This window comes from Polistes fuscatus, unplaced genomic scaffold (genome assembly GCF_010416935.1).
Source record: "Polistes fuscatus isolate 324 unplaced genomic scaffold, CU_Pfus_HIC Scaffold5, whole genome shotgun sequence".
In the NCBI taxonomy this organism is placed as follows: domain Eukaryota; kingdom Metazoa; phylum Arthropoda; class Insecta; order Hymenoptera; family Vespidae; genus Polistes; species Polistes fuscatus.
The window spans coordinates 9,747,737-9,768,877 of record NW_025113129.1 but is presented as its reverse complement, the minus strand read 5'-3'; the positions used below and the strand labels follow the sequence as shown (position 1 = coordinate 9,768,877).

At 31.5% G+C, this 21,141-nt stretch overlaps 4 protein-coding genes across 8 annotated transcripts; 2 read left to right on the top strand and 2 right to left on the bottom strand.

Moving 5' to 3' along the window:
- The first annotated feature begins 35 nt into the window (after window positions 1-35).
- On the top strand, window positions 36-1,743 carry LOC122521918 (alkaline ceramidase). The gene is made up of 5 exons (XM_043642667.1): window positions 36-295; window positions 419-588; window positions 765-921; window positions 999-1,236; window positions 1,313-1,743. The coding sequence occupies exons 2-5, from the start codon at window positions 496-498 to the stop codon at window positions 1,632-1,634; spliced, it is 810 nt and encodes a 269-aa protein (XP_043498602.1). The 5' UTR covers window positions 36-295; window positions 419-495; the 3' UTR covers window positions 1,635-1,743.
- An 825-nt stretch (window positions 1,744-2,568) lies between these two features.
- LOC122521917 (6-pyruvoyl tetrahydrobiopterin synthase) lies at window positions 2,569-3,296 on the bottom strand. Its single transcript, XM_043642666.1, has 3 exons — window positions 3,151-3,296; window positions 2,960-3,039; window positions 2,569-2,870 (listed from the first exon to the last, which is right to left on the bottom strand). Exons 1-3 carry the CDS (start codon window positions 3,213-3,215, stop codon window positions 2,593-2,595), a joined length of 423 nt encoding a protein of 140 aa, XP_043498601.1. The 5' UTR covers window positions 3,216-3,296; the 3' UTR covers window positions 2,569-2,592.
- Window positions 3,297-3,817: 521 nt separating this feature from the next.
- LOC122521916 (actin-related protein 2) lies at window positions 3,818-9,078 on the top strand. 4 transcript variants are annotated; one of them, XM_043642661.1, is made up of 9 exons: window positions 3,818-4,218; window positions 4,596-4,706; window positions 5,220-5,237; window positions 5,699-5,716; window positions 6,323-6,402; window positions 6,479-6,614; window positions 6,706-7,065; window positions 7,179-7,457; window positions 7,539-9,078. In XM_043642661.1, the coding sequence occupies exons 1-9, from the start codon at window positions 4,171-4,173 to the stop codon at window positions 7,707-7,709; spliced, it is 1,221 nt and encodes a 406-aa protein (XP_043498596.1). In that variant the 5' UTR covers window positions 3,818-4,170; the 3' UTR covers window positions 7,710-9,078. The 4 variants fall into 4 exon arrangements, with proteins under 4 accessions (XP_043498596.1, XP_043498598.1, XP_043498597.1 ...); XM_043642663.1 differs by lacking the exon at window positions 5,699-5,716; XM_043642662.1 differs by lacking the exon at window positions 5,220-5,237 and having other exon boundaries at window positions 3,819-4,218.
- Window positions 9,079-9,498: 420 nt separating this feature from the next.
- On the bottom strand, window positions 9,499-13,985 carry LOC122521915 (ceramide transfer protein). 2 transcript variants are annotated; one of them, XM_043642659.1, is made up of 9 exons: window positions 13,295-13,985; window positions 12,848-13,188; window positions 12,136-12,255; window positions 11,721-11,958; window positions 11,315-11,598; window positions 10,626-10,793; window positions 10,102-10,533; window positions 9,898-10,030; window positions 9,499-9,828 (listed from the first exon to the last, which is right to left on the bottom strand). In XM_043642659.1, the coding sequence occupies exons 2-9, from the start codon at window positions 13,112-13,114 to the stop codon at window positions 9,701-9,703; spliced, it is 1,770 nt and encodes a 589-aa protein (XP_043498594.1). In that variant the 5' UTR covers window positions 13,115-13,188; window positions 13,295-13,985; the 3' UTR covers window positions 9,499-9,700. The 2 variants fall into 2 exon arrangements, with proteins under 2 accessions (XP_043498594.1, XP_043498595.1); XM_043642660.1 differs by having other exon boundaries at window positions 13,685-13,985.
- Between the last annotated feature and the right edge of the window lie 7,156 nt (window positions 13,986-21,141).

The following is a 21,141-nucleotide window of genomic DNA, read 5'->3' as shown; positions in this document are numbered from 1 at the left end:
AGAAATCATGATATATACACACATTCATATATATAAATAGTGTTCAATAGTTTTGACAGTTCTTGGCACCATCTCAAAACTCAGAACATTGAAGTTATTGTTGTTAATATTTCTAAAGATTAATTACATTAATGATAATAAATACAATAATGTAAAAAATAAATTGTAAAATAGTTCAACGCGTTTAATCATTTTTGACATTGTTTGTTAAATTCTTTCGACATAGTATGCATATATAAATGCATCAGGTTCCGGCTATGCAGCTCAGTCGAATTTGCAATTTTTCTTTGTTCAGGTAGTTTATATTTTGTCACAAAAAATTGTTCATTGTCTTGTCAAGCATTTGTTCGGTCACAATATAATATTATTTATGTATTTTAATATAAATATTAATACAAATATAACATTTTATTTATAGAATGTGAATATAAAGCACTAGAAAAATCTACATAATAGAATTGAGGATTTCATATTTGGAAACAAAGAAACATCACCATGTGGAAACCGTTTGAAGCTGGAAGTTCTCCAGTAGATTGGTGCGAAGGAAATTATAGTATATCACCGAGCATTGCAGAATTTATGAATACGGTTCGTGGTATAATTTATTTAATATGTATTGTTATTTATTAATTTTCTTTGTCTATAGTTCTGTAAATCACTTAGTTAAGGAAGGTTGACTCATTTCATCGTGCCATTTTCTTTGTCATTCATATTCTATCTACTCGTAGAAACAAACTTTATTTGTTTTTTTTTCTTTGTTTCAGTTGAGCAATGTATTATTTTTATTACTTCCACCTGTATTAATGCACCTTTTTCGTGATTATGGAAGATTTGTAAATCCAGGAATTCACGTGATATGGTTTCTACTTATGATAGTGGGTGTGAGTAGTGCCTACTTTCATGCAACTTTATCTTTAATAGGTAAAATGTGCATTCAAAATTAATAAAATAGATAATATGTTATTGATTAACAAAAATGTTAATCGTTGTTATTACAGGTCAGCTTTTGGACGAGTTAGCTATATTATGGGTATACATGGCTGGTTTTTGTATGTTTTTCCCAAGGAGATATTTTCCTAATGTTTTCCGTAATGACAGAAAACGTTTTTCAATGTTTGCTACTTTTCCAACTTTAATCGCTACTGGTTTGGCATTGGTACATCCAGCATTAAATGCATTCGCCTTAATGAGCCTTGGTATACCAGCATTTGGTTTTATGATAATAGAGCTTAAAAGGTATGCTTTGTATCTATAAATATTTTTATCATGTTTAACAGTCAGTTGATTTGAATTTACATACTTTTGTTTAAAGAACAACATCGATGAGGGTCTACAGACTGGGTCTTCGTTGCGCTGCTGTTTGGATTTTAGCTGTCGCGTGTTGGTTAAATGATCGTTTGTTCTGCGATACTTGGTTAAATTTAAATTTCCCATATCTTCATGCCTTATGGCATCTATTCATTTTTATAGCAAGCTATACAGCAGCAGTACTCTTTGCTTATTTTTCCGTCAAGGAAGAAAGACCACAACAATCGCCTATACTTCGATATTGGCCAAGGAACGATTTCGAACTTGGTATACCATACGTAACAATTAAAAGTTATGTTAAAATTGATACAAACAGTAACATATAATTAACATCGAGTATCATATCAGTAAGGCTATAACGTGCATTTATTATCGATTTAGTAAAATGGTAGTCGATTAAAAAACGAACAACAATATGGCGTGTTTAACACAAAATATTTTGTATATCTATTTTATACAAAATCCGTTCTTATACATTTGAGCGGAATGTAAGATTGTTATACCAAACAGTATGTGAGAGGATAACGTATATATGTCCTTATGGAGATTATTTATATTTAAATTAATTGTTATATGTATATATTGGAAATTTGATTTAAAAAATCTTTTATTTAAATTCGTTTTTAAATTGATTTAATTGTTAAAATTTATTTAAATATTTTATCGTATATAATTTGTTTAAAAAGAACAATGTGATAATTAGCTTATTAAATGTATGATTATTTATAAAATTTTAAGTACATTAATTGAGAATTGAACTTAAATATGTATAAACAATTGAATTGTTTTTTATTTAGGTAATTGAAATGAATATTTCAAAGCGAACGTCTTAAAGAAAATTTATTTTAATTTATATTATACTTAATGAAATGACACTAACATATGTCGTGATATTTAACTATCGTATAGTATTCCATAAAAGTGCATGATAGAATATTGCAAGTTTCTATATGTCTTAAAAGTATATTGCATTATTGAGCATGAATAAGAAGAAAAAAATATATATTTTGTAGTTATATATTATTTATATATAAGTGTATACTATGTACACATATACATATATAATATCAAATTTGCGTACTTAGAACTTAGAAAAGATATATATAAGTAAAAGATTCGTATCAGTGTATTAAAATTAACGATATATATAATACACGTGTAACAATAAGATTAATAAAGATATTAAAAATATATATTAAACATGTGTTAAATCTTTTAAAAACACATATAATATATAAGAAAATATATAATAAACTTTTCTATATTAAGAAATAGATGAAACATTTACTCTCCTCTATAATAAACAATATTATTATCAGTTTCATGAATTTTCACTTCATACAATAAATCTGGATTAGGCAATTCTTTTTTCAATTCGTTGTAAATATATATAGCTAAATTTTCAGTAGTTGATACAACATTTTTAAAATAAGGTACATCTTTGTCTAAATTTTTGTGATCCAGTCTATCCATCAATACATTTTTCATGTATACTTTTAAATCAGATATATTCATAACCATACCAGTTTTAGGGTCTAAGGGTCCACGAACTGTCACTTCAACTGTAATCATTGAAATTTTTCTTATAGTATTTATAACATTATTTTATATTAGTATTTATAAATTAATATAAAGCTAGTATGGAAATTACCTGTATAATTATGTCCATGTCCCCAAAAATTGTTACATTTTCCATATATTTCTCTGTTTTCTTCTTCGCTCAGCTGATGGCTGTAACAATGAAACAAAATTAAATTTTATTAAAAATGATACTTGTTATCTTATTAATCTTGTAGTATAAGAAAAAATGTATTCATATATACCGATATAAATTATTGATACCTGTGCAATCTGTGACAGCTGGATATTGATTCTTTTCTTGTTAAATAAGCAATTGGTTGGGCCATTTTAAGGAAATTCTTTGACAGTTAACTGCAAGTTGAATTCTAAAACACGCTTATTCTATTGTAACAGTTTATAACTGTTGCAGTATTATACAAAGAAAAGTAATTTATATTTATGAATATTTAACTAGAAAAAGTGGTAACTTAGAAAAAATCAAGGACGATTATTGAAAACATTCTATAATCAAGGTTATGCGACATAATTAAACCATTTCGATAAATATTTATAAAAGAGATAATTTCGTCATTTAAGTTTCGTAATTAATTGTAGGTAATAAAATTATTTTATCAAGAGATTACAAATATTACAAATGTCAAACCTAATACAGAAGTTTCAATGAATACATTAAAAAAAAATAAAAAATTATAAGGTACAACAAATATTTATAAACGAATTGTATAAAAAATAAACTTAAACAAATGTGAAAGATATTGAAATAAAAAATTTAAAATGTTTCTAGATATAAAATTGAAATCGATCTAATTGTCACGCAAATTCAAACTTCCCGCTAATAATTCGATTAGACAATGAACAAAATCTAGCCAATAGGATTACAGATGCACGCGTTAGTTTATGCATTGTAAATGGAACTTAAAAAAAATCAACTATTCTACAACAGTGCAATATTGGTGCATATTACTAATTCAATATGAGCTTAAGACTGTGTTTAAGACCAATGGGTTGTTTCATGATAAGATAAAAATCGACTATCAAGTAAATCACACTCTTACCTACTCGAAGATAAGTTACATCTGCTAGTGGTATTATATTGTTGTTTGGATTTTATCGCAAAATACTATTGTATAGTAATCACATTTCCTTTATTCGTATACTGTCATGCCGGTAACGCCCTATTAAACTGTAAGAATTAGTCATTTCACGGAATGTGCGATATAAATATTATTTGAATCTAGAAAGTGAAGGGTTGTGAAACGTATTTGACTCTTGTTTTATAAAATGGATAGCAAGGGAAGAAAAATTATTGTCTGTGATAATGGAACCGGGGTAAGAATATATATAATTATATCATTTATTTTAATATATATATTTTTGAGTCCTTTTTTGTTTCTTAATACATTGTTCTATATATATATATGTTCAATATATAATTATTAATATATTATTTATGGAGTGGGGGTAAGCATATTTATAACTGACATTTTTTTATATTATACATTGTTTAGAATTCCCTTTTTTCTAAATACATTGTCCTATATATATATAGAAAGAATATTTAATATATAGATATTAATATATTAATATTTTAGATCATCTCATTCTCTCTCTCATCAAGTATTAAACTACATAAATGTTATATAAAAATAACATTTCCATATTTTTCTTTCGATATCCATTGTTCCTAATTTGATTCATTGTTTTAGTTCGTTAAATGTGGATATGCAGGAGCAAATTTTCCTGCTCATATATTTCCTTCGATAGTTGGACGTCCAATCATAAGGGCAGTTAACAAAATAGGAGACATCGACGTGAAGGTATATATTTTACTTTTGTTTATAATAATGCGCTTAATTTAAAACATGTATTAACATACATCTATATATGATTTATAGTTAGCTTTTATTGGAAGTGATTACATTTTTTTTTATTTATTTATTTCTTTTTACTCATTTCTTACTTTCTTTTTATTTTTCGTTTTCTATTATTCCATTACTTTATATTAAAAATAGACACTGTTACAGTTTTCTTCAGTAAAAAATAATGATCAAAATGAATTAAATTAATTGGTAATTATTATGCTTAAATATAAGGAACACATATTACAGATTTCTTCATTTTTGTATCGATATTAATGAAATATTGATTTATAGTTAATCCATATTTATCTTTGATTATTTATCCTCGTGCAAAGTTACAAGCAAATAGACGTTATTACAATCTTTTTTTCTTAGCAATTTTATAAAGAAAAAAAATTAATTGTTAAGTTTTGGAAAATATATTTATATATAATAAGTAAAGTTATTAATATATTAAAATTATATTTTCAGCAAGAATATTGTGTTCGTGTAAGTCAATTTATAATGTTACCACGTGTGGCTCGATGAAATTAAAAAAAAGATTGCGTTTAAAAGCTTATTTATATTTTTCTACTGACATAAATATAAATGTAAGAGTTTGAACTTATTAACCAAAATTGACTTTTATTAACAAAAATTTGAAAAAAATGGAATGTATATCACAAATGTAAGATTATTATTATCTATATAATTATTATAATATTTTTACTTCATCTCGACATTATGTTGTCAGAATTAAAGTTTGTATTAATTTGTTATATTCATGCATCAATTTATTTGATGCTGTTGTTGAAAGTCTTTTGCTTGTCTTCATTTATCGAAAGAAGAAAATAGGAGAAACATTTGTTATTAGGTTTTTTAGCCCATATTTAGTACATCGGTATGTGTGTATATACTGTGCTTTTGACAAAATATCTAATATGTTTGTGTGCTTACATTTGCTCTCGTAGGATGTGCTTAACATGCCTGTAAGTTTAATGTATTTTTGATGCTAATTTGTACATCTATTTCATTGATTGATCATTAAAAAATGTTTATAATAATAATTCCTTTTCTTAGTGAATATAAATGGAGATGTAGTCTCTAATAATTAATTAATCAATTGAAATAATTCCTAAATATATATATTTCAAATTTTAACATTATTTAATCAAATTAAGTAATTTTCATTCCATTTATATTATTCGTTTTATTTATATTTTTGTTACAGTCACGATAAATTTGTAAAAAATATATTTAAATAATTACAATGATTTTTATTTTTCTAATATAATGTTAATCACATATTAAAAATGGTATAAGTGTTATTAACTTAGATTGGCAATTTATAGGCATATAACAATGAATAAGATTATACGAGTTTTTAAGTCTGAATATTGTATAATAAAATTTGTAAAATACCAATACTATGTGAGCAAACATCCACAAGCGCCATGTGCAATGTTTGATCATTCATAATCTAAAGTTTTCTATTTAATTTATCTCAACAGTAACAATGATCTTTGCATTTTAGTTTTTAATATTTTAATTTATTGAGAAAACTATTAATCGTATTTGATGAATTATTATAACAGGACTTAATGGTCGGAGATGAAGCGAGTAAACTTCGTTCCATGTTAGAAATTAGTTATCCCATGCAAAATGGAATTGTTAGGTATGTGTAAAGAGTTTAATATGTAATTTCTCTTATTTTTATTTATTTAATTAAAAAAAACGTAATATTTTATTAGAAATTGGGAGGATATGTGTCATGTTTGGGATTATACATTCGGAAAAGAAAAAATGAATATTAATCCTAGAGAATGTAAAATTTTGCTAACTGAACCGCCAATGAATCCTATCACGAATAGAGAGAAAATGATTGAGGTAAAAAATATTATTTTTTTATTATTTAAAATTCATTATTTACTTAATAATGTTCACATAATAACGTTTTTCTTTTTATTATTTTTTTTAGGTGATGTTTGAAAAATATGGATTCGCTGGAACATATATTGCGATACAAGCTGTGCTTACACTATATGCTCAAGGATTAATTAGTGGGGTTGTGGTAGACTCCGGGGACGGAGTAACACATATTTGTCCAGTATTTGAGGAATATGCTTTGCCTCATTTGACGCGTCGATTAGACATTGCTGGTCGTGACATTACTATGTATTTAATAAAATTACTTTTATTACGCGGATATGCCTTTAACCATTCTGCTGATTTTGAAACGGTCAGAATGCTTAAAGAGAAATTATGTTATATTGGATATAATATTGAAACTGAAGAAAAACTAGCTCGCGAAACTACTGTCTTAGTGGAATCTTATACAGTAAGTTCAATGATCTATGTAATTTTAAAATAAAATATTTTAAGTTTTAATACTCGTCAAATTCTATGAATTATTTTAGTTTTTTGTTCATCATTGTTAATAGTTTTTTTAAGCTTCCAGATGGTCGAGTGATAAAAGTAGGTGGTGAAAGATTTTCAGCACCAGAAGCATTGTTTCAACCTCGTTTAATAAACGTTGAAGCTCAGGGAATCGCCGAGCTAGTATTTAGTACAATTCAAGCAGCCGATATCGATATCAGAAGCGAACTGTACAAACATATTGTTCTTAGCGGTGGAAGTACGATGTACCCAGGACTTCCATCTAGACTTGAACGAGAGATCAAGCAACTTTATTTGCAGAAAGTTCTCAAGAATGATACATCCAAACTTAACGTAAATAAATTATAATATTTATTATCTCTCCACGCAAAATACGATTTCTCCAAATAATTATTTTCTTATTACGTTTAATAGAAATTTAAAATCAAAATCGAGGATTCACCTCGACGCAAAGATATGGTGTTTATGGGTGGTGCTGTATTAGCTGAAATAACGAAGGATCGAGATTCTGTATGGATAACTAAAGAAGAATACGAAGAGAAAGGTCTTAGTGTATTAAAGAAATTAGGATCCTATGAATCTTAAGGACATGTTATTTTAGTGCAAGGTGCAACAGGAAACAAAAGTTAAATTTCTTCAGACTAAAAGTGATGCGGTCGCCATTGAAATATAGTCAAGTTGTTTTACAGACTACAAATTACTTGAATGATAATATAAGACAGACAGACAAAATGCTTGAGTTTGCTGTAAGGGCTATGTCATGCCAAATAGAATATTTATTTTGGTTATGCAGATTAGTGCAATTAATAGAGCTATATAATCAACCTGTAAGATCTCTTCAAATGGGAAAGTGAAGAACTAAATGAATTTTTATTTTAAGTACAATTAATAATCGGATGGATCATTATAAAAAATATAGAAAATTTTTTACTTGGAATTACAGGATTATTTTATACTGTACAAACTATTTTAACACAATTCGTAATCTCTGGAGCTTTTCTTTTATATGCATTCCACAAAACGAATTTTGTAAATATAACTTTTATAAATATCATCTTTTTTTTTCATTTAGTCAAATTTTACATTTATTATCGAAGCCATATAGCTGCTTCTCTGCCAAAATAATAAATAAGAAAAGAAAGACGACAGTTTCCTATAGATCCTAACTTCGGTAAAATGAACTTGATAATCGGTGCAATGGCTGAAATTGTTATTAAGGAAGAAACATTGATTGATTTATTTCTATTTCTATAGATATACATCATAGTAATTTATTCATAGGTTGGAAATAAAAAAACGTAGATAAATCAATTAAATAAGCGATTTATATTGTATAATATAAAAAAAAAGAAAAAAAATATAAAACTACTATTAAGTAATAGTTGATAAAACCTCATGCATTTAATAATTTAATTACTCTAAGGTATTAAATATTTTATGAAAGTATAGAGGAGGAGGGAAGAACATTTTTTAAGTTTTTTTTCTTAAGTTTTCTCACATTTTACAAAAGACACGAATTGTCAAAAGATTGTCTACATTATTCTTGTAAAAAGTAGATTTATGGATAAGGAAGAATATTTCAGTGTTCATTTCATTTTTATTGTTACTTAAATAAATAATAATTAGAAGTAAATGTATTTCTTCTAAAAAGTCTTCCATGATAATTTCGAGATCTTAGAAATTAATTGTTTGCAAAGAAGACACATAATCTTTACAGATATATTTTGTTGTTGTTCTCTTAATATGATACTTGAAAGAAATGAAACGTACAAGGTAAATTGATTTTGAATTCCTTTATACATAGCTTTTAATACAATGGCAACATAAAATAATTCCAAATTATGATTAATCTACAACAGTCTTTATTATGCGTTACGCCATATATGCGGGGGGAACTTTTATATTATGTATTTATGTACACCATTTTTATGTATAAATAAAAATAACAGTTTAATTTGTATTATACAATTTTGCATTCTCATATGGGTTAGACGACATAACAGTAGATAAATGTATTATGTATTTAATTTTGTTTTTTTTCCATTTGTACAACTTGACTTCAATATCATTCTGTATAACAATGAAACAACAAGCAATTATGCTATCGTGTGTAATGTGTGTATGTATGTGTGCGCGCGCGCGCGTGTGTGTGTGAAGGACAAAAGTTTTTTAGTTTTAAATGGTGTATTATACTACACGTTATACAGTTGATTTTTGAAGCGTATAAACTTTTTTACATGCTTTTGGATATTATCGATGAGATAATAATATGATAACTTCATTTTTTCTCTTTTTTTCCTTTCTTTTCCTATTTTCGTTTTTTTTCTTTCTCTCTTTCTTCGTTTTCTTAAACTGTATGTATGTATATATATTATATTATATATATACATTATATTTCAAGCAAATAAAAAAAATAGTATACAAAACACTTTATAATATAATCCAAAAGTGTTTCACAAATATCTGCAATTAGAAGAGATTTGCAGATTTTATAGAAGAACCTTACCAAGACACTTTGAATGAAGTGTAAAGATGGAATTGTATAGAAAATTTGTTTTAAATCCTATAAATTACGTTCAGAATGTAATTGGCTTATTTTTGCATTGTTCGATACAAAAATTGGTGAAACGTTTAAGGAACTTTGGATACTCTCTCTTGTAAATCGCACGTAAAACAGATGCCGGTGCCCATCCACCAGGATTTACTGAAATTCAGATTTTAATTATAATTATAGTCTCAAATTGTTTATGTAAAAGCACGTTGTAAAACATACCGACTGAACAGTACGTTATTTTGCAAGTTATGTTATCTCGTTTTATCTCTTCTTCATCTTTCGGAGGGTCAATGAATGTTTGACATACAAGACACACTGTCAAGTAAACTCTCACGCATTTACCAACATTTGACTGGAACAATATAATTTATATTTTATTATTTGTATAAAAGTATTTGATACTTGAATTTTTATAATACCAACCGGATAATCAGAATGTTCTGTACTGTGGTTGCATACTATCCATAAATCTTGTGAATCTGGATCTTGATCATCTTTTACTCTACGTATGTGAGACCAGAAAAGGGCATCCCGTTGAGTTGCAGGCCAAATTCGCTTATGCGTTTGTAGAAATACCAAAGTATCCTTGGAGATATTTTCTATTACAGTCATATCTTCGAGTGTAGCTTCCCATTCGCTTCTATATTCGGGGCCGAAAAATATTTCGCAAACCTCGTGTCCAGTCACACCTTTTACGACGTGACAAGCTTTAAGTGGATCTACTACCAAACCATCAGCTTCTTCTTCTCGTCTATACATTCGCATATCACCGTCTTCAGCAAATAATTGCCATCCTCCTGCACCTCCTACACCAAGTCTAGCATAGTGTAACTGTTGCATTGTTATTTTCTCTATCTATAATTATAATATTTTTTATTATTATTCTCATGCACACGCACATTTTTTATACTATCATAAAAAATAAATCAAAACAATAATTAAATTACCTCAGGCCAAAGCCTATGCTTAACTGCTGACGTAGTAGGCATAGTTAAAATGGTGACAGATTTTTGTTTCAAACGATCTCTTAATTGATTTTCTTCATCAATTTTATCTAAACCAGTTTCTACCGCATCATAAAATTCTTCATCGCAGAGCGCACTGTGTGGGCCTTCCTTAAAATTGTTAATTTTTCAAATTAATATTTATAGTTATACAGTTGACAAATATAAATGTAAATCAATTATTTATAAAAAAATATATTCTATGCCTATATGAATATCATATTAATATTGTAACTTACTTCTTCGGAACAACACATTTTTCTAATTTCATGCTCTAAATTAGTACAAGTTTTAATTTCTAATACACACGTGAAAATACTGCAGAAACATAGGTAAGCATCTATAAAAGCTTTTCGTATAAATGATGTAATGAAGTGAACAATATCGCAGAACAAATAACATCCGTTAAAAATAACAAACGAAGCATTACTAAATATATCTATAGTGTGACAAATATTCAGATGAATTAATCAAACGTTTTATTCATTCTATGTATAAACAAATGATGGTATATCCAATTAAATTAAATAAATATATAAAAAATGAGTAATTTTAAGTAATAAGATAAGCTTAACGTCCTAGTAAGCAGAAGATCTTGTTCAGAAAAGGTCAGATAATAATAAAAATCAAACCTCATAATCAGGACCTCCATGAATGAGAACTCGAGGTCTTGGAGAGTCGCTTTGATGCATGGTAATTTGGTCTTTTAAGGTTTTGTACAATTCTTGTAATTTTCGTTTTTTTTCAACCTCTTTATCCCATCTACGACGCCATGCATCTTCACGTTGTATCATTAACTCAATGCAATGTTGCAATGTCGCCAATACTCCTTCGCTTGTTGCTTTAAATGTAATTGCTTCGCCTTTAAAATCCACTGACTGTTCAGCTGGATTAAATTTTTTTTCAATCTTATTTTCTGCAAATCATGATGAATAAAATTTACATCAATCGAAAGAGTATCAATTCGTTTGATCTTCTTCCACTTATATGTAATATATATGTATATGTAATATTGTAAAATTAAAGAGAAGGCCATACCTTTTGAAGAAGCATTTTTAGCATTTTCTGCGCAATTATCAAAATATTTTTGTAATGTATCGATTTGCTTTATTAGAATATCTCTGAAAGTTTCTATTTCTGCTAATTTTTCTTTTAAACCTCTAATACCACGCTTAGTAAAACTACCAGCACTTGTAGTGGACTGTGTGTTCGATACTAGAGAAATGGCACTACCATGACGTTTAAGACTATTTTCACTTCCATACCCTGATTCTGACTGTTTAATAAAAATACATTGAAAGTTGAAATGTTATTCATGCATTTGCAAAATCATACATTATCTTTACCCATTTATATTAATTGGCTACATTTATACATAATTACATTAATGCATAAATATAAGCACAGCAATAAATGATATATATTTTTCTAAATGCTTTTAATTAAGATTTACCTTATATGATTTTAAAACATCTACCCATCTTTGTTTTTCTTCGGGATTGGTTGCTCTCAAATACCATACTAAGCAATCGTTAACAGACACGTCAAATCTACATTCATCAAATTCATGTGCCTATTAAATTAAATCAAAATTATAAAATAAATTAACGGATGCATTTACTATTACTTTGGGACAATATAACGTCCAATACATTCTAAAACAGGGACAGTAAATAAGATTTGATCAACGTTATAAAATATGGTGAAATTTAAAGTGATCTTTTTCCTATACCAGCTTCTATGTACAGATTATATAGATAAGTACATATAATAAATATTAAGACCATTGGATAGCTTAAAGTGCAGTTTCCTAGAAATCTATCTAATCTTTTGTCCATAGCTTCACCTCATTGAAAAAATAGTTACTGCTTGATCACTGAAGCTAAGTTCTGCTTCAGAATATTGTATGCTGTTGACTTTAGGGAGGTGTTGCCAAGATCTCTCAAACCCGTAAAAAGGAGAGTAATAAAAATAATATAATAAATATCAATGATTACGCGCATTCATTCTTATCTATCTCGTATTTATAATTGTATTGAATAGCCTTCTGTGCTTTCTATAAAATTTGATTGAATATGGACTTTTGTATACGTGCATGTGCCATTAAACTTGGCATACATGCCACTTATTTGTCATCCCTGTTTTAAAAGTCTAATATATACTACCTTGATATTAGCTTTATATAGACTTATTGAACCACGGCAACCAAATCCACTATCCTGTTCAGATTTGTAATAAGACAAAGTACCATTCTTGAGAACAATAAATCTAGTTTGCCAGCCGTGTATATAATTAGTCCACTTGGATAATGTACCCTGAAGTTCTGGAACTACCACACCGTCGGAACCATCATCATCGTCCCCATCGAGCTCTGCTTCCATATATTCAATTTCTTCATTATTAAGGCGAAGTGCCTCTACTTCATCAGCCATTATCAGGAATGAATTGGACCAAATACCGTGTTATTTAGGATTGGCACAACATACCAGAGTGATTTTTATATAAACTGCGTAACCAATGGAAATATATGATTTGACTGAATGTTTCATTAATTGATATGTACAACTAAATTATGATTATTGGATGACTGGGCAATTTTTGCGCGGGGATACCTTTTCAAAATATAATTGAAATAATTGAAGCTAACATAACCTCAAGCGGTAGGTTTCCGATATTTATTATCATACGAAAGGTTAAATCATTCATAAACTTTTTCCTTATTACACGTAGATAAATAATCAACACTTGGTTGTACCACAGACTATACTTAATTTTTACTCTTATACTCTTGTAGACAAATACAGGGCGTTTTCTTTTATCATCTTAACACAAACACACATTGATATAATACGTTTAAAGTCGCCTTGGTAAACACTATTTCACATATAGCATATTTAATGTCGCGTAGTGTTAGATAACAATAATAATTAGAAATAAAGTTTTTTCTCCCTACCCCTCTCTTTCTCTTTTTTTTTTTTCAATACTAGATAGAATCAACTCACTCGTCTGAGATGCACCATCAAATCCTACCGTGACGATTTGCGAGGTAAATTTGCTCTGACTATTGTTTTTCCTCACATTATATTCCAGACGAAAATTGAACTTTAATTATGACTATATATTTAAGCTGATTATGAATAAGGTATTAGTCATCGGCTACAAACGATGGTTCCTTGGAAGCACTTGAAAAAGATATAGAATTATTCGATAACAATGTAGTTGAACAATTTTAAAAACACGTGTTGATGCTCAGGGCTCTTAAAATACTCGATTGATCACTGCTCAAGATACGCTGTCTCCAACTATCGGACGAATCATTGTATTAAATTTTATTAATTATTATCGTGTTTTACTTTATCGACATTATTGTTACAATTTTTATTTATATGATTAATTCTGTATATCGTTTTGTTTTTAATATGGAACGAAATTGTTACAAAATGCTTCCATTTAGTTCGATGGTATTTACGTCGTTGCTTATGACTAGTATGATTAATTTTGTGATCAAAATAATATCATTGTCTCGCCACGTGGAGGTTGTCACGTACGAAGATCCATCTGTTAATGAAAACTTTTCTAGAAAAATAATTATCGATTAATTATCGTAGAACAATCGTTCGATTGTCTTTTGTTTGCATATACAAAAGACAAATGTTTCCTTTCATTATTATAATTATCATTTCTTTTATATCGATGTTCTTCCTTATCGATTGATCCTCGTAGTTGCAACAGGTAATCGAATGCAAGCGTTGTTACTTTTTGTCATCAGATGGCAACACATATCCACGTTTACGCAACATTTAAAATGGCCGCATATCTCTTTACTTGCAAGCAACAAAAAGTGACTTTTATTTTTGACAATAGAGATATAATGAGAATATAAAAGATAAATTAAAGTAACTAATTTCTAAGGTAATAGGATTCTTCTCTTATTGAGCTAAGAATTTTATATTTCTTTCTTCAAGTTTATTAAAAAAGAAAACAAAACGATACTAACATGACGCTCATGAATTAAATCCTGTAAAGAGAGTATTCTAAGCTAATTAAATAATTAATTACATATATGTAATTATTCATTATCAATAATTTTTTAACAAATATTATTTATTTTGTATTATTAAATTTTTGCCGATTCTTATAATAAATAAATCTTCCAAATTATTGCTAGAAATAGAATACATTCTATACGTATATAGAAATAAGTTAAACAAACATGGAGTCCGGTTTATTGGAAGTATGGAAGGTAGCGATCGATTAGATTAAAAAATGAGGAAATAGGAAATAGGTCCTTCGAAGATTTAAATCGACACGAAACTGCGGGGAGGAAATGAAAAACCGTAAGGGGGAAATCGTTTGGAGTCACCCGCTTCATGACTGCACGTATGCGTAGTGAATGTGCCGAGAGAAGTGAAAAGGAGGAGGAGATTATGGAGGTGGATGTGGATGAGGAAGAGGAGGATGAAGAGTAGTAGTAGGAGTAGAGTAGCAGTAGTATTAGAGTGAGGGAGAAGGAGAGAAGCTTCCCAGGGTCCTCTCTTTCCCCCAACGTCTCTCTGGGACCCTGATTCGCTCGTCTGAAAACCTTGCTCTTTTACGCAATTTTAGCGTTTATTAAAGTTTGCTCGCAAATGAAACGAAGCCCATATAACCTACCTAATTTAGCGAGTAGCATTTTCGAGTGGGGGCCACTTCAGAAGAGAGAGAGAGATAAAGAGAGAGAGAGGTGGAGAGGCTGGCTTCTATTGACAGCGGTTATTGCCTAACTGCGTACCTCCACCTAATATGCCCGCTCGGGGATTCGCATGCAGGGCCGCTCGAACGAAAACTGCGAAACACGACTGCGAATCTTTAATTCCGCCGCCGTGGTAATCCGCCCCCGCCCCACCCTTCGGCCCCCTTTTCCGCCCTCGCTGCCGCTCACGCGTCGCCACCATCTCTCTCTCTCTCTCTCTCTCACTCTCTCTCTCTCTTTCTCTTTACTCTTTACTCTTTACTCTTTATTCTTTATTTCTGTCTCTGTTACTCTTTCACTCTACCCCGTTAGCTTCGTTCCATCTTCCTCTTTTTGATTCTCCTCCTCCTCTTTTACGTTTAAGCACGAATTTTACTCGTGGCGAAAAAAATGACGGTCCCCCATCTGAGGGGTCCGCTTTTTCAAAGCCCTCTTCTCTCTTCTAGCGCGATGTTTTTAAGATCATGAGGGATATCGTTCCTCCGGTCTCTTTCCTTTTATCCCGTCGTCCAATGAAATGCCTAAAGACTTATTTACGCGTTAATATTATTTCGTTCAATGATATATACTTTTTGTCTTATTAACTAGATTATTTTGTACAAAATTAACATTGCATTAAACGTTGCAATTTTATATCTTCCGATCATTCCTGTCACGGTATAGTTTTATTCTATTTTTAATGATTCGACTGATCCGGGATTTGCTTGACGAGATTGAGAAGTTCGTTTAGTATGATTTATGTTATTATTCGATCGATGAACGTCGTAGAAGTTTTCGAGGGAATACGCGTTTCGAGTGTTTGAGTAAAAAATGTGGAAGAGTAGGAGGAGGAGTGGGGGATGAAGGGAGATATACACCTTTTCGTAGGTAGGTAGGTAATCGTAACGCTTTCGCGACGAACGGATGCGGGCAAATGACGGCCCTGGCTGCATTTGAAACTCCGTTAACTCTCCGAATATTAGCTCGTCGAGCGAGATTAACCCCATTGTGCCCCGTTGCAAATGATGACATCACTATTAAACTCCCGTCGGCTTACGGAAATTGATTAAACTATCAAATTAGCTCTACTAATATCAACACATCAATGTCGAGAGGAACGATGGGTATGTATGTATGTATTGCAAGAGAGCGAGTGAAATAGAGAGAGAGAGAGAGAGAGAGAGAGAGAGAGAGGGAGAGAATGAGTGAGTGAGCAAGCCAGAAGGGGGTGAGGAATGAGGGGCGGAGGGGGGCGGAGAGAGGTAAAGGGAGGTCTGCGCGATTTCCACAAGCTCGATCCCGAATGACATGAATTTACGTGTCCGACTATCGTTCGACGTGTGTGCATTCATCGGTCTGATTATATTTCCTAAGAGGTCCGCAATCACGAGCGCGAGTCTGCGTGGGGTGGGATTTGCAAATTGCACGCGTATAACAACTCTCGTGGTATAATAACGACTCCCGCGGTTGCCGCGGGGAATTTCATTGATCGCGGTTAATTGTCCGCGGTGAAGAACGTTCGTTCGGCTTCGAAGATCACCCCCACCCCGAACTACTCTATTTCCCTCTTCTTCTACTACTGAACGTTAATCGACTGAAAGAGATAATATCTCTAGATAGAAAGATAACTACTTGCTAGATATATACTTTTCAGTTCATTTCGATGGAATAAAAATTATATTAACGAAAGATCATTAGAAGAAAATAAAGAAATGTAAAAATCTAACGACTTTAAAATTTCTTTTTTTTTTTTTTTTCTTACGAAGATTATTGATATCGTTTTATTATTAAGAGAAGGAAAACAATTATGTTCGATGTAATAAATGTATAAGTTTAGACGTGGAAGGATAAATGTAATAGTGTAAGATTTGATTCCAGTAGTCTAAAGTTCTCAAACGTCCTTCACTTTTTTACCTCACACTCTCTTAGCATCGTTGTTCGGTTCTTCGGTTCTCTTCTCCCTCTTCCTCCTCGTTGTCCTCCTACCGGTATTCGGGAACTATAGAGCGTTAGATGCACTGTCAAGGGAAGTGTGAACAATTTCGTGCATTGTCAAGACTATAATATGGATGGCTGGCAGGATAATTATTGGAGGCCGTTTGAATCTAACTGTTTCCTTCATTAGCAGTCTCAGTTCTCTCGACTCTGTTTCTCTCTCTCTCTCTCCCTTTCTCTTTCTCTTTCTCTTTCTCTTTCTCTATTTCTCGTTTTGTCTTCTCTGCCGCCTTTCTCTCTCTCTCTCTCTATTTCTGGCTTTCTCTTTCTCTTCCTTCCACTTTCCTTCTCGCACAATCTTTCTCTCTCTCTATTTTTCTCTTTCTCTTTCTCTTTCCTTGTCTTTCTCTCTATCCGAATTTTGTACAGAATTACCCACCATTATCATAATTGCGCTATTACCGATAATATCTACGACTTGGCTTCGAAACTGTAGCTCGATGCTCTTAATCCATTTTCTATTTGGACATCGGGCTTTTGGTGGACGAGAGAAGTCGCAAGTTCCGTTGCGTAATTTCCGGCCCATTGAGTCTCTCTATCATCTCTTTCTCTTTCTCATTCTCTTTCTCTCGTCTCAGGGAATTATATATTTTGTAATAAGGGACGACGGTGGGGACGCGTGAAGGTACCGAACTAAGGGTAATACGTACGAGTATGGGGAAATATCTTAGGTATTCGCGTAATCTACTAGAGCTTACTTAGATATAATAAAGGAATATTTTAGCTTTAGTGAAGAGTTAGTAAGTAGATAGTTTAACTTCGATCGATAACTACCAAGATTTAAGTCTGCTAAATTGAAAGGATTCTTAGTCTGTACAAGTAGGTATGTACTATGCTTGAACAATTAGTAGGATTAAATTTTTGGTTAATTAAAAAAATGTAGAAATAATATAATAGATAAGATATATTTTTTTTTTTGGTAATAATTTTTGACACGCTTTACAACAAGGATTTAAATCTTTTAAATTGAAGACATGTTCGATTTTTGCAGGTACTTGTTTGAAGAACTGGTAGGGGATCAAATTTTCAATTAATTAAAAATTTACGATGAAAGTTTAAACTCTTCTAAATTGCAAGGATTGCGGATGGAAATAATTGATAAAAATTATAAGATATCTTATGGAATATTTTTAACAAATATTTTTATTCGTTACAATAGATGAATAGGAAACGCTCGAATAGAAAATAGAAGACTTTGGCAATGCAATGGAAGAAGCGACACCTTCGATGGCAATTAGAATTGGCGGCAGGTGGTAAGCTGTATCTGACAGTTTTTCGAGGGGGTCCAGTCGAGAAGAACGGTTGGTCGGTTGCTTCAATGCCGCAAATAAATTTCACATTCATTATCGCGTATTACGAAGGCACGACCCGAGGTTTATGCTGGAGACCGTAGTGGCGAGCATAACAATAAGAATAAGAGAAGTGAAGAGGAAAGATTCTTTGGGGTAAATAGGATTTTTAACATTTTTATCGATTACGCGTGTATATGCGTAATATTATAACAACATCCTGGGTATTTAAACGCAAAACACAATTTCATTTCGCTTTGATCACATTTTTAAAAACTCACGTTTTAGAAATCGAATTCTTGTCTTGACGACTTTTTAAATATTTCTTTATTCCTGTCGAGAGATGTATTTCGATGGATCTAGAAAAGGGAAGAAAGAGATGTCCTGCCGATGTCGTAATTGTAACTTATCTCGTTAAATCCTTCTTCGGTGGTGGGTGGAGGAGTGATAATGACGACGAAAGGAGAGGGTACGACAGGGATGAGGAAAAGGAGGAGAAGGAGCAGAAGTAAGAGAGAGAGAGAAAGAGAGAGAGAGAGAGAGTTGGTGAAGCTTGGTGAGGTAGGATGTTCGGTGGGTGGAGACGTGACATAATTACGAATATTAATTGCGTTTCCAACGAGCTGCTAGAACCGGGGGCTGCTGAGTGCAGATGTCAACCTATTATCAACCCTTACCTTACAATAGATGAGATCTCGCTTTCTCTGTGTCGCTTTAACCCCCTCTCCTTCTTTCCATCATCACTACCACCCTCCTCCCTAGTTTCCTCCTCTTCCTTTCCCTCTCCCTCTCCTTCCCCTCCCCCTTATCATCCTACATCACCCCTTTCCCTCGTCTCTTTTGCCTCTCGGCCCGTTCTCTCTTCATCCTCTCTCGCCGACATCACCCCCCCTCCCCCGGTTTTATTGCAAAGTTAACAATGCTACTTGGCTTCTGAATAGCTGCGGAGTATCATTATCAGCGTGTCATCGGCACAGCGAGGCGCGGCTCCTTTTATAATGTAAAATATTTCAAGGTAGGAAGAGAAAGTCGTGGGGAGAGAGAGAGAGAGAGACACGCGGAAATATTGGTAGGTATAGGACACCTCACGAACATCGACAATAATATCTATCCTACCTACACATTTACATAGATATAAGAATACTAAGACGTCGAACGAGATCAAAAAGTCTTTCTCCATTGATCGTTTTATGTATACGCTGATTTTCTGTTAAAAAGGCGATACATAGGTATACATAATACTTAGGATACATATAAAATCTTCTTTTTTATATTAAAATCGATTACGAATATCTCTTTTTTTTCAATTTTGTTTCATTGTCTCTACAAAAAATGAATTCTTAAAAACAAAATTAAAAAAGAGTTAGAGAGAGAGAGAGAGAATGAAAAAGAAAAAACTTGCGAGAATGCGATTATCAATATACATTAATTACATTAATTAATCTAAAACAATGCAAAGGATGGAAAGGAGTATTGAAATAGTAGAAAGAACAACGCGATTGCGAATCACGACGATAGAGAAAGAGAATCAGAGAGCGCGTGGGAGGGGGGTGAAAGCCCCCCACTGAAGGATGAAGCACAGTAGAGGGTAAGAGGTAAGGGGGGAGAGGGGTAGGAGGAGACAGTCGTTTAATAAAAGTATGAATATCGCCAATAACTCTTCGCTCGTTCCTGAATAATGTCCACTCTATCGGAAAATAATTATACTTTATCGCGGCGGCCCCTGTTCCACCCCTTATCTTTTTCCCCACGTAGAAATCTTCTCAAATCGCTCAATTATATTTCCTCTCAATCCTCCTCCTTCCCCCTCCTTCTCCTCCTTCTCCTCCTCCTCTTCTCCAAACTTTTCATCCTCCTCTTTCTTTCTATCTTTGAGATCTCACTGTCAGAATTCTTTACCGAGTTAGATACCGATGAAGAAAAAAAGAGAGAAACAAAAGGAGCGGGGCGGGGGGCGGGAGAGAATGGAAAAAAGAAAACAGGACAGAACCCTTAGACCATCTTCCTTCCGACTCTTCGTCGATATTTTTTGTGTTGCGATATTTAATCGCTATCATTCTCTGTCTTACAATTAAATCGAGATCTCGATTCGATTGTCTAAAGGGTAAGAAATATTTGTTTCTATTATTATTTGTTTTCTAAATTTTATTTCGATATTTTGTTTTCATAACATTATGTTTTATGATGTATCTGTCAATTGACGATGGTTATCTTGATCCTTTGTCTAAGGAAGGATTAAAAGAACATGGTGAGATTGTTCGTCAAAAGAGCCATCTGATAAAGTTCGGAGATTGACTGGGAAGCTTCTTTCTCTTTCTCTCTTTTTCTTTCTACGCGGTTGGCTTAATCGACTATGATAATTTATCGTTGCTTCCCGTATAAAAGAGAGAGAGAGAGAGAGATTGAGAGAATATAAAAGGGGTGGCAGATCGAAGATCGGATGAATGAAGGAGAAGAGGTTATG

Bases quoted from the DNA above. Each gene is read 5' to 3' on its own strand.
- LOC122521917 (XM_043642666.1), bottom strand. From the start codon at position 3,215: ATGGCCCAACCAATTGCTTATTTAACAAGAAAAGAATCAATATCCAGC. The intron at 3,040-3,150 runs GTATCAATAATT...TCATTGTTACAG, and splicing joins AGCTGTCACAGATTGCACAG to CCATCAGCTGAGCGAAGAAG. The intron at 2,871-2,959 runs GTAATTTCCATA...CAATGATTACAG, and splicing joins ACATGGACATAATTATACAG to TTGAAGTGACAGTTCGTGGA.
- LOC122521918 (XM_043642667.1), top strand. From the start codon at position 496: ATGTGGAAACCGTTTGAAGCTGGAAGTTCTCCAGTAGATTGGTGCGAA. The intron at 589-764 runs GTTCGTGGTATA...TCTTTGTTTCAG, and splicing joins TTGCAGAATTTATGAATACG to TTGAGCAATGTATTATTTTT. The intron at 922-998 runs GTAAAATGTGCA...TTGTTATTACAG, and splicing joins TGCAACTTTATCTTTAATAG to GTCAGCTTTTGGACGAGTTA.
- LOC122521915 (XM_043642659.1), bottom strand. From the start codon at position 13,114: ATGGCTGATGAAGTAGAGGCACTTCGCCTTAATAATGAAGAAATTGAA. The intron at 10,534-10,625 runs GTAATTTAATTA...TTATAATTATAG, and splicing joins AGCATAGGCTTTGGCCTGAG to ATAGAGAAAATAACAATGCA. The intron at 9,829-9,897 runs GTATGTTTTACA...TCTGAATTTCAG, and splicing joins AATAACGTACTGTTCAGTCG to TAAATCCTGGTGGATGGGCA.
- LOC122521916 (XM_043642661.1), top strand. From the start codon at position 4,171: ATGGATAGCAAGGGAAGAAAAATTATTGTCTGTGATAATGGAACCGGG. The intron at 6,615-6,705 runs GTAAAAAATATT...TATTTTTTTTAG, and splicing joins ATAGAGAGAAAATGATTGAG to GTGATGTTTGAAAAATATGG. The intron at 7,066-7,178 runs GTAAGTTCAATG...AGTTTTTTTAAG, and splicing joins TCTTAGTGGAATCTTATACA to CTTCCAGATGGTCGAGTGAT.